The sequence below is a fragment of the Phodopus roborovskii genome, unplaced genomic scaffold, assembly GCF_943737965.1.
Source record: "Phodopus roborovskii unplaced genomic scaffold, PHOROB, whole genome shotgun sequence".
NCBI lineage: Eukaryota > Metazoa > Chordata > Mammalia > Rodentia > Cricetidae > Phodopus > Phodopus roborovskii.
This window is the reverse complement of record NW_026126541.1, coordinates 24,748,755-24,761,638: the sequence shown is the minus strand read 5'-3', so window position 1 is coordinate 24,761,638 and position 12,884 is coordinate 24,748,755. Positions and strand designations below refer to the sequence as shown.

At 40.1% G+C, this 12,884-nt stretch overlaps 1 protein-coding gene across 3 annotated transcripts in view; it reads left to right on the top strand.

Annotated features, from left to right (window-relative positions):
* Window positions 1-12,884, top strand: part of Stambpl1 (STAM binding protein like 1) — a 38,534-nt gene that overhangs the window by 17,224 nt on the left and 8,426 nt on the right. For all 3 annotated transcript variants that reach the window (XM_051199825.1, XM_051199827.1, XM_051199826.1), the window contains exons 2-5: window positions 4,513-4,595; window positions 7,635-7,852; window positions 10,286-10,361; window positions 11,573-11,668. In XM_051199825.1, the coding sequence (XP_051055782.1) occupies window positions 4,566-4,595; window positions 7,635-7,852; window positions 10,286-10,361; window positions 11,573-11,668 (420 nt within the window). In that variant the 5' untranslated portion in view covers window positions 4,513-4,565. The remainder of the gene's footprint in view (window positions 1-4,512; window positions 4,596-7,634; window positions 7,853-10,285; window positions 10,362-11,572; window positions 11,669-12,884) is intronic.

Here is a 12,884-nt window from a genome sequence, read left to right as displayed (position 1 = left end):
TCCCTCTGAGATGGAAGCTAGATCACCATGGGTAGTAAGGGGAAGAGGACTCATGTTTAAAAAAATAAATAAATAAATAAACAGAAAAAACTATGTTATCACAAATGTTAGGTGAGAACAGACGTGTCGGGGTTAAAAGAGTTATTGTGGGAACATTAGACAGGAAAAACTGAAGAACTTGCAGCTAAGCATCCTGTAACTAAGCTGGCTCTATAAGAGGAAGGGTCAGCAGCATTAGCAAACCAGTTGCCTCCTGCCTCTGCCTTGAGGAGCATGTGCAGGACACTGCTGGCCTTTTCACGTGTTCTTGACACTAATGCAGCCAATTGCAAAAGACTGAATAGTAAGTAAGGACAGTTTCTAGAAGCCTCTATTCAGTTTAGGAAAGAGACTACCTATAACACAGACATGTAGTTAAATACGAAGTAACAAAGAACAATCTCGGCTACATCTTGGTTGCTGTGATAAGAATTAGCTCCATGGTAATACTGTGAGCTGGCCCCATAAATGTGAGAACAAGGAGCACAGACTAATCAACAGTCTGCAACACCTGCAAGGTGTGTGGTAACAGTGCCTGCCAGATCCAACAGCTAGCAGACGGTCAAGGTCAACAGCTGACAAAGCAGAAGTCAGATATAGATTAGTGTGTGTGTGTGTGTGTGGTGTGTTTGTGTGCAGGGGTGATGGGTAACTCATGAACACATGGCCATTTCCTGACTGGACCAGAACACAGATGTCACCCCTAAAACAGCCAAATCTGTACTATTATTCCCAGAGTGCTAACCAATCTGGATAGAAATTACCTGTTTTCATCCAGTTTCTACTATGAATACCAGAATGGCGAAATTAGAAATACAGGGATTCCCACAGGATCATTGCCACGATGCAACGAATGGGCCAAAGGATAGGTCAACCAATCTATGAACTTCTTTCATCTTAATTTGGGGTTGGTTTCTACCATTGAATAATAAGCTAACATGGAAAAGTTCACAGTGATTATTTTAACTGTGTCAAGCTAATTAATTCTGGTATTTAAGATATATGAACTAAATATTTCATAGAAATGGAATCGCATTATGAAGAAAATTTTGTCCATCTGGTTTTGTACACTTACTGTTGTGGTCAGTCACCCACCCTAAACATGTGTTTCTCATTCAGCCCATGTATTGCTTTCTATAGAAATGTGAAATACTGAATAGGTCATGGTCATGGTCAGCCCTCTTTACAGCCATGTTCCAGGCATGTGACCTAGGCACAACTGATGAAATTCTATGTTTCATGCTGTGATATGGAAACTACAGACTTGTAGAAACCCCCTCAGGTAACTGCACATAGTTTCCATGGCGACCCTTCATTGCTGAAATCTCTGGTAGGGGAAGCTATAGAAAACCCTACTAGCTCTGCTACAGAGATAGCAGCAGAGTGACTTCTGTGAGGTTTGGGGTGGTGTTCCGTAAAGGCAGCGTCAGAGCCTAATTTTGCTGGACTTCCTGGAACTACATGATCTCTCCATTATTCAAGAGTGGGGGCTTTGCCTGCAACTAAGAATCTTGCAGGGTTCATTCTCAGATGCAGTGAGTGCAGTTCTTTCCATGGTAGCTTCTGGAAGCTCTTGTATGGAAATGCCAGGCTTCATTCTGTAATGCCTATTCCTGGGCTAAGAGTCATTTCGGATGAGTTCTAGGGCTCTGCATTTTAATCAATCAATCAATCAATCAATCAATTAATTCATTAATAAAAAACAGGGTTTCATAAATGCTAGGATGCCTTGAACTTGATATGTAGCTCAGAATGTCCTCAAACAGAAGTTCTGATTCTCCTGCCACCACCTCTTCAGAAATAATTCTACTTTTACGAAGCCGGGTGACTAACTAGTATTTCTTTGTTCTCATGCACCACCACCACCCCATTCACATTGTCTGGCACTTTTCCTTTTTGATGTTTGCGACAAGATGAAGATCTCACTTAGCCCAGGTTGGCCTTCCGTATTTCTATGTAGCTCTCTTTGTAGCTGAAACTGACTTTGAACTCCTGATCCTCCTGACTCTACTACCCCATTAATGCCGAGGTTACAGACATGTGCAACTACAATAAGCAGGGAGTCTCTTCGGCCCTTAAGCTCTGCTGTTCTCTGAGAACTGAGAAGTGGCCGCCCCAGTGAGAGTTGCCTGCCTTCTGCATCAGCCATGTCATGGTGCCACAGTCATGAGTTCCCATTGTGACTTGTGACTGTAGCTCGCCAGGGCAATTTCTTTCCTGAGCATCTTTGTAACTCAGAGTCCTGCTCAGCATTCACTCCAAGGTTAACTGGAAGCAAGAGGAGATGGGTTAGACCTGAGGGGTGGAGTTATTTCCTTTGATGGCTTTCTATGGGGTTGTGATGAAAAATAACAAAAATAACTTTGGAAGAGTTGATTGGTCTGAATGGAGCTTTCTGAAATCACAGAATGTTACAGCTTAAAAGACTGTCATTTTCCAGAGTTTCCTGAGTGAGAAGAAGATGAATGTCCAAACATGACTGGGTTAGAGGTGGAACATGAGGATGAAGAGCTTAGCTTACATTGATGTACAAAAGAAAGGCTAGCAGTTGTTGAGTTAAGATATGTTCTTCCTGGATAATGAGACTGATGACTACCTTATATGCTATCCTAGAGCTCTCATCCAGTAGCTGATTAGCAGAAGCAGGCACCCACAGCTAAACACTGAGCCATACTCCTGGATTCCAGTTGCAAAGAAGGAGGAGCAAAGGTCAAGACCAGGCCAGAGAAACCCACAGAAACAGCTGACCTGAACAAGTGGGATCTCATGGACTCCAGACTGATAGCAGGGAAACCAGTATAGGACTGACCCCAGACCCCTTGAACATTGGTTTTAGTTAGGAGGACTGGGCAATCTATGGGGCCTCTGGTAGTGGATCAGTATTTATCCCTAGTGTACAAATGGACTTTGGGAGCCCATTCTACATAGAGGGATACTCTCTCAGCCTAGACACGTGGAGGAGGCCTACGCCCTGCTCCAAATGATATTGGGACTTTGAAGACTCCCCACAGAAGGCCTCACCCTCCCTGGGGAGCAGAAAGGGGATGGGATATGGGATTGAGGGGACCAGAGAGGAGGGGAAGGAGAGGGAACTGGGATTGACATGTAAAACAAATTTGTTTCAAATTTAAATTTAAAAGGGGGGAGGGAGGTAATTGCCAGGCGACTTCTAGGTTTCTGTAACCCCATGGCATAAACCAAATGGCAACACTCATAAACTTCCTGGTGTCACTTTGTCCTCAGAGGATTACTCTATTAATATTAAGAAAGTGACATCAGAAAAAAGAAAAAAGATTTGAACTTGGGCATACCCAGGTAACACTGTTGAATTCTAGTTTCCTCAACTGAAAAATAAAGCTTCTGATCATTTTAATGGTTATAGAATATTGGCTGTGGAGTAGGAACTCTTTATAGTTTACCTGCTAACTCATTTAATCCTCGTTGCAGCCATACCATTGGTTCTAAAACTTCTTTATTTTTCAGACACCCCAACACTAGAACTTAACTGTAGTCACAGAGCTGGCTGGTTTTCTATTGCTACCATATTCATTTCCTTGAATTTAATGGCTAACGATAGTCTGTACTCATCTCAGGTTTTTGTGGGACATGTGTCAGAGCCTAACTTACCTAGGTTCTCTGCATGTCATCTTAAGGCCGCGGTCAAGCTGTTGACCTAGTAAGGACAGCCTAGGGATCTATAACTTGGGTGTTGAAGCTCTTGTGGTTTTTTGGTAGAATTTGCTTTCTGGCAGCTGCAGAACTCTTGGCATCTGGGTCTCAAAACAAGCAGAGCACCTGCTTCTTCTGTTCAAAGTCTTACTTTCTTTGATGACAACCTCACGGTAGCCTGGGTTTTAATTAACTTATCACCAGCTGATTACTGGGCTGTGATATATCTGTCATAAACCCACATCTTTGATATATGATGGAACATAATCACAGAAACAACATTAATTTATCATGTTGGATAGGCAGAAGGCCCTCTAGAACAGGTCTTGTCCATTCTCAAGGCAAAGAGACTCCACAAATAGTGGTTCACAAGGACAGGACTCACAGAGCTGTCTTATACCTCTACCAAATGCAACTTTAAGTTCTATTTAAACCCAGGCTCTGCTCCAGTCAGTGACTTGGCATTCTTGCCCATAGAAACTATGTTCTTTTTCCTTTTGAAGGAAGTGAGCCTGCTTTGTATATTGCCTTACATAGCATTCCAAATTAACTAACACACAGCAGCTTCATATACTCTGCACATCAAACATTAATTCCCTGCATCCCTTTGCCTTTGAAGAAGATCAGTTTTGAGAACCCACAACCACCCATGGTTTTGTATTTTCTAGAGGGCTCCATAGTCTCCCTAGGCACTCTGGTTGTATAAGGTTTTCAAAGTGTTCACGTCCTTTTGAACTTGGAACTTGGGGATTGAGACGAGATCTCATCGAGTAACTTCAGCTTTGCTCTGTGTCTTTGAAACAGATGAAGTGATTGGGAAGAAAGAGTGAGCCCCTTGCCTTTGCAGACAGGACAGCATGGAGCAGCCGTTCACTGTGAACTCGCTGGTAAGTCCTGCCAACTGACACTTTTTCTATGGTTGAAAAACTCCAAAAGAAGAACAGAAAGGACCAACTGTGAAAAGAATCACAACCACTTCAAGAAGCATAGCACTTCCTCCTAGCCTTCCGTGTGGCTGTGTCCCTCGAGGAAGTGACTAATAAAGCCATCTTTGCAAGACAAAAATAACGTTTTACTCACAACTCCGTGAAATTTTAATCTGTGCGGCTGAGTTCTAAGCATGTCAGTCATTTCAGAGTGGACATCTCCTTGAGTACTTCAATCTCAGCTTCTTTAGAGATAGAAGTTGTAGGCTTGCTTTGAGTGGTAACAACTAGAAAAGCATTACATGTTCCGCAAGGCCACGATGCTTGTGCGTCTTCCTTACGTGAAACTCTTGCTCTTCTCATTTTCCCTCTGCAGCACTTCAGAATTCACAGCTTTTCCAGCTGAGGCTGGAATGAGGGATGAGCCCCGAAATGTGGTGTGTTGGAGAGGAAGTAACCAGGGCTTTGAGATCGCATGTGCTTGCATGGTGTCCCAGATCAGTCCCTAAATGTGAATATAGGCATACTACACAATCTCTTTGGCCTTCCTTTGTGCTGTGTTCTCAGCCTATCATGGTAACTTGATAAACGGAAGCTGTTACATTTGTCTTCCAGACGAAACTTACTCGCAGCGATAGTGGCCCTGAGGATGACAGCGGTCTGAAGACCCTGTCCACACAAAACACAGACCCTGGACACATAAAGAACCTAAAGAATCATAAGTCCCTGAACTGAAGTGGGTTGTGACAAGAATGCCTTAATCCTGAGCAAGAACCACATTCTCAGGAACGCAGTTATTTGTAAGCTGATTGAGAATGAGCTCCTGCAGAAACCTTTGGATTTTCTGACCCCACAGGGTCATTTCACTGGTGTATAAAAATAGCAAAGTCTCCCTCTCTACCCCTGCAGACAAAGCAGTCATTTTTATAGGTACCACGTGTTCTTCCATGATCTTGTATTGAGATAATTTAAATTATGTTGTACTTGTTAATATAAGATAATGTATTAAGGGATACTTTTTTTTTTTTAATGTGGGAAATTGGTGTCATCATCCAAAAAGTTCACATGCAAATGAGATATTAAAGACCAATGGTATTAGGCAACTTCCCAGTGTATTTTTGATAATCTAATTCTCTCTGTCTTTCTCTCTAGACTGTGGATCAAACCCAGGCCCTGTGTGTGCTAAGTCCACACCCTTTTCACTGATCTCTCTCTCTCTCTCTCTCTCTCTCTCTCTCTCTCTCTGGAAGATTAACTCTGTTTCATGGAATATGCTGAATCCTAGAGAGTAATAGAAATTACTCTAGTAATAGAAATGACCCCAGGCAGTTAGTGAAGGGTAAGAAACAGCTTTATAGAAGTGATTGACTCATTGTGAACTATAAATAATTCTTGTTTAGAAGTTCTCCTTAGACAATGCTCTGATTGTTAAATCTTATTGAGAATGTTTGTTTTTGTCATTGAGACAGTTATCTATTGCTGAGTGATAATACTTCCATTTAGTGACACCGAGTTTTTCAGGGGAGTTTTAATGGAGGGAACATGGATGAGTTGCTGGAGTGCTAGAGAAATCTCATTTGGAAAAGACTAGATACTGATGCTAAAGATGTACAGTTCACAAGGTTCCGTTCCTGTGTTTGCTGTAAGGAAGTCTTCAACAGTTTCTCTGAAATTAGAAAATTATTCAGAAAACTACAAGAACAGTGCCATAAGGTGTAAACCAAAGTAAGAATGTGTGTAATTCTTTTTCTATGATTCCTAATAGTTTATTTGTTAATTGATAGAATATATTTAAATGTTTTACTAATTTTTAGAGAACTCCATTCATTCATATAATGTATTTAATCATATTAACCCCCTGCTCCTCTCCTTACACTTCTCAGAGCTATGATCCACCCACACTCCCTCCAAACTTTATGCCTTCTCGTTTTAATAATCCACAGAGTCCTATTTTACTTTCTGCAAACTCATGGGCATGGGGTGCTAGAGCATGATTAACCTACCAGAGGGCCACACTTTTAAGGAAAACCAAGTCTCCTCTCCAAGAATCCATCAATTGTCAAGAGCTCATCAGCCAGAAGTGGGGGTTCTTGTGTCCCTTCCCCCTCACCTTGGAGTCTTGATTGATTTCGTCTTGTATAGGTCTTGTGTAGTTGACCAGATTTTTCTGAGTTCATGAGTGCATCTTTTGCACCTTCTTGACCACTGATTCTTATATCTTTCTGCCTCCTCTTCCATTATGGTCCCCAAACCTCTAAGGGTCTACAATTATAGATGTCCCATTTGTGGCTGAGCACTCCATAGATACTTACTTATTCTCTTTACTTTGACTAGTTGTGAGTTTCTGCATTAATGGCCGTCCACTGCACAAATAAACATCTTTGATATGGCCTAAGAGTTGCACAAATCTATGGGTATTTAACCAAACAGTGCATGAGAGTTCCCTTTTTCCCTACATCTTTTTCAGTATTTGTTTTATTTTGTGCTCTAAAATTTAGCCATTCTGACTGGAGTATAGTGAAATCTCAAAGTAGTTTTTATCTGTAATTCCCTGATAGCTAAGGATGGTCAGCATTATAAAAATATCTCCTGGCCATCTGTATTTCTTATGGGAACTCTCTTCTCAGTTCCTTAGCATATTGTTTAATTGGGTTGTTTTAGTAATGTTTAGTTTATTGTGTTCTTTCTATATTACCTCTACCAGGTATATAGCTGGTGAATATTTTTCTTTTTAATTCAGTTCTGTGGTCTGCCTCTTAGTTAACAGATTACTTTGCAGCATAGACGCTTTTCAGTTGCATGAAGTACCACCTGTTGATTGTTGATCCTATTTCCTAGGCAAACAGGGTTGTATCAGAAAGTACATTGGTACTATCATTAACTCTTATAGAAGGATTTTCTGAAGTATTCGTAGTGGGTTTGTGGTACAGAAATGACATGAATTAAAGTTCTGTAATTTGAAAAAAAACTATAATCAGATATTTAAATGTTGCATTGCAGAAAAAGTTAGCTGCTATGCCTGATCATACAGATGTCTCTCTAAGTCCGGAGGAGCGGGTCCGTGTTCTAAGCAAGCTTGGTTGTAACATCTCCATTAATGAAGACATCACCCCACGCCGTTACTTCAGGTCCGGAGTAGAAATGGAAAGGATGGCATCTGTGTATTTGGAAGAAGGAAACCTGGAAAATGCCTTTGTTCTTTATAACAAATTTATAACGTAAGTAAGTCTTGTTTTTGAGGGCTTTAGAATGAGAACCTTGAAGCAATATTTATATGATATTTTGACATGAACATTTGGATACCGTTATAGTATTCATATTCAAACCAGTTTAACCATTTTCAAAAACTGAAATATCTATGTTGATATGCATTGAAATAAAAGAGATATTCTCCGTGAACCTCTGGAATGAAAAGAAGGTCAGAGGGCTTGAGACTCTCAACAGCCAGCTTAACCTGTCTCTTTCTTCACAACTGTAGTTTCACATTCATACATTTTCCTCCCATAGGAACATCAACTTTCTGGGAGCAGAGGTCTTATTACTTCATCTAAAGCACAGAGGGTCTTCCATCAATATTTTACAATTTTGACTTGAAGGGTGTTAAGAAAGGGTCTTCTAGGCAGTGAAATTACTAAACTTGTAAGGGAAGTCCAGAAGCACTTATGCTAACTGTGAAGGTTAGGATATATTACTAACAAACGTTTGAGGGGGGATGAACTATCTTCTAATGGGTATTATTGTGTGGTCACTTTTGCTCGATATTTTGGAAGCTCTTTTGTATACTGAATTCTTGCATAAACAAGCACATGCTTTCTCAAAACCAGCTGCAATTCTATGTGAAATGAACCAAATCTCTCCTATGCTCCCCATTTCACAGTTCATTTATTTCTTATTGAAAAATAGTTGTGTATAGTCATGATGTTTTTATTTGCCTACATATTTTTTGTTTCTTTTACTATTAAAACTTAATTCATTCCAAGAAAAAAAAATGAAGGTTTTTTTTTTTTTTTAATTTTTACTACCCTTATTTGTGTATTAGAAGAATAAAGTACACCCTTTTGGTATTTACATATAGCAAGTATTAATCCCAAGTTTGAAGAGGAAGGAATATTTGCTTATAAGAAACAAATGTAACAACAACAGCAGCAACCACCAACCATGGTTCATCCTAGTAAATTCAAGTTTAGAGGTGTATTATAATGAAATATTTATGAAGTGGAAAGGAACTGTACTGTCCAAAACAAGCTTTTTCCTTCAGGATTTCGGACAGTTGAAAAAGAGACAGAAGATGTTGATGGACTGGAGAAAGACTAAAATGTAGCGGATCCAGATGACATTAAATTTTATTGCCTACATATTTTTCAGTGGTTAAATTAAGCTAATTAATTTACTATACATCTCATACTTGCCATTTTTTTCGTAGTGAGAATATTTAAAAATTCATTGCCTTGGGAACTTTCTAGAATATAGTTCATTATTTATAGATACCATGTTGTACACCAGCTCTCTAAACTAACTACAATTTTGCACCTTTAATGTTTTAAAAAAGTGTGTGTACGTGCATAAGATTGCCATATGTACGTGTGCATGTGTATGCATGAACACAAGTGTGTACATGCCACAGCATACATGTGGAGTACAGAAAACAGCCTCATGTGTCAGTACTCCCTTCCACCTCGTTTGGAGTCAGGGTTTCATGTAGCCCAGACTCACTGAAAGATACCAGATACCCAGGAAAGGATGAAGATGAATTCTTGTTCTTCTCCCTCTACTCCTTTGTCTTGAAGACCACAAGTGTACACCACTATGTGTGGTATAGCCTTTGTCTTTTAAAACTCCTTAATGTAAATGAGGTCAATTTTAGTCAGTAGTTCAGTTGGCAGCTTTTATTCTGAAAACATTCAAGTGAAAGAACAAAATATTAAAAAAAACAAAACAACAAAAAAGAACAAAAAAAAAAAAAAAAAAAAAACCTTTTTAATGATTCCACCAAGGATAAAGGCAAAAAAAAAAAAAAAAAAAAAAAAAACCCACGTATTATTTAATTTCCAAGTTAATGAGCTCAAAATCTAGCATGGAAATTTAAAGAATTGGTGACTGCTTCAATCTACCTGGGAAAAATCAATGGTTATCAGGAAGTTGCACAATAATTATGAAACTCAGGGTTGTCTACCACAGTTTATGTCCAAAATGCTGTAAAAGTTTTGGTTTTTGAATTATATTTTCAATAGGTCATAGAATCAGACACACACACACACACAAAGTAAAAAGTTGTTGAGTGTAGATTTTTTTTTTTTTTTTAAGAATGCTCCTTAGAAAGTATCACTAGCCTTTTGCTGTCATGGAATGCTAATGCTATAACGTGGTAAATAAGAATCTGGGAAACAATAGGCTGATGGATGTTTTTTCGGGGAGACAGCACTTATATCAGAAACAGATGACTGCCACAGGTTCCTGTTCCAAGGATGCCTCTAGATGCTCTCTGTCTCCAGCCAGGAAGCAGGAGAGCGAGCTGGGGTCCTGGACCCCAGACCTAGTCCCCCCTGGTCATGCCCACACCTGTCCCCATGCTCCCAATGGGCATGGTCAGTGCAACAGGTGTAGGCGGAGGGATATCTCACTACCCAGTGCCATGTTTTTTCTTTCTCTAGATTGTTTGTAGAAAAGCTTCCCAGCCATCGAGATTATCAGCAATGTGAAGTACCGGAGAAGCAGGATATCATGAAGGTACACTGGGTTATCTTTCACTGTGAGATCAAATGCCCTTAAGGATATGTTATTGATTCATAGCTTCCTTCTTGTCTTGTCCTCAGGAGAGTTTAAGCACAAGAACCCCATTTCTTCAGCCGTGACATTTTGATTTCCTCCTAACAAGCTTAATGGTTATGACTGTGGCTATTCAAGGTGTCTAATTTACATTGGGAAAAAGGAGAAAGGAGAGTGTGCTCCATCAACTTACGATGTAAAGAAAGAATTCTTTACAAGTTCTTCAAAAGATTGACAGAAAGATTGTTCCATGTGTTAACCTGAAGCAGCCATTTCTACTTTAGATTATTGCCCCAGGTTGAAATAACTATGTGAGAATCAGGGGGTGATTTTTGAGGTAGCCATAAGTTTTATCTAGCTGTGTGCATGAAGTCTCAACCCCTGAACCCTATGATGACAATGGTCCCATTAACTTCTATTGCATTGTGACATTGTAACTGCCTTAGTTTATGTATATGCTATGACTTTCACATAGTAATAAAATCACTGAAATATAAGTTTCCTAGGATATATCCCTGTTGCTAAGTGGTGTGTAACCATTTACCTCCTGGAAAGAAATTTTGGTGGGAGGGTTTAGCTCGAGGGAAGAATTTGGATCCTTGTCCTAACTAAACCATTAACTACTTGTACAAACCAATCTCATTAGGCTTTTGCTTCCTTTCCCCCACAAGGGAGGGTACGACTGGACTCTTTCCAGTTCCCTGGGTTTTCTTGTCAATAAGAATTGTGAGGCAGTAGTAGATCTGGGATTAGCCCTGGAATATGAATAGTTATGAAATACTTGGCTGCTTTTTACATCTGACTTGTAGGAATCCATACGCACTATATACCCTTTCATTTCTCCCTTGTAATGCCAATAGTAACTGTTCCCAAAGACAATGTGAAATTCTATTGATACCTGCCTAAACAAAATGCTTATCTAACTAGTGCTCAATCGAGATCTTACAAAGGGAGGAGTGTGTGCACACACGCGCGCGCGCGCGCACACACACACACACTTTTTTTTTTTTATTGCTAAAAGCTGTATTTTGGAGTAGATTTACTTTTCTGAGATTATCTTTGCTTCTTATAACTTGATTTCTAATACACATCCCAGCTGTTTTTATTCTCAACACTCTGAATGAGTGTACTGAAAAACCCCACTAACTGATGTGTACATGTATTTTTGAAAGAAACTGAAGGAGATTGCATTCCCAAGGACAGATGAATTGAAAAAGGACCTGCTGAGGAAATATAACACAGAATACCAAGAGTATTTGCAAAGCAAAGTAAGTTCAATAGGGACGTTTATTTCTTCACTCTTCTTGCTTTTATGAAAATGGCTTTTGAATTTCATTTCTGTATGAGGTTTTGAATTATATACAATTAAATTAAAAATTAAAGATGCAGTGATATGAAACTAATAAAAGATTCAGGTGGATGTCCAGATAAAGCATGTGTGCTAAGGATGTGGTATTTCCATTTCCTGAAACATCTAATAGAGCAATGCATTAGGAAATACATTTCCTACAGTGATTTAAATGGCGCATCTGACCTACTCCTGCCAGTGTAACCTTGAACCAGATGGCTGATCCATTTTTTTTCACCCAGATGAACAGAAGGAAGCTGCAGAAAGTAGAAAAAAAAACAGAGCACAGTTTTTGATGTGGATTTTGTTCTTAAATAGTACAATCAACATTTCATCAAGACAGAACAGCTAACTGTGTGGGGGAAACATGGTCATAGTTCCAACAGATGCCAGTTTCTGGATTGTTGTTACATACTGAAGGGAGACTGGAGGGCAGTGAAAGGGGAGGCTACCCAGTAAATCTATAGGGTCCTCAGATTCCCTGTGCTCAGGTCTTACAAGCTTATTAGAAGTACTGCTTTGCTTCTTTGTAGTTGGGTGACCATTTGCTTTGGAGGTAGCCAGCCAGCTTCAGCAACTCTCACTTCCCTTCATTCTCTGCTAACAGGCCTGGAGCTTCTGGGGCATAGCCCGAAGGCTGGCTGGCGTGAGGTGTTTTAGCTAAAATGTAGAGGGAGTACGGATGGTGCTCCTGGGAGGTCTCCCTGGGAGGAGCATATGAGACAGCTGTGCCATGTTCTACTGTGGCAACACCAGTGGCTTTGCACAGTCACAGCCCACAGTTGTACCCCACGTGCAAATTTCTGCAGAGGTAGAGTGGCAGCAGCCAAGGCTAAGGGGGAGGATTCAGTCTACGTACAAGCCCTGACTTTGGGCAGCACCAGCCTTCCCTGATGCTTATTGGAAATGTAGAATTCATGCCAAATCAGAATTCCTAATGCTTACAAAACCCCGTGTGTGAGTGTGTGTGTGTGTGTGTGTGTGTGTAATATTGTTGAGTCCCCTGTACTCTTCCCATCCTTCAGTAGCTCGCCACTAAGTTTCTATCAACATGAATTGGGGAACTTACTAACTTCTTGGGATCGCTCTATCCTAATAACGCCCAGATATTTTGTTAGGACTGGGTGTTGTGATTC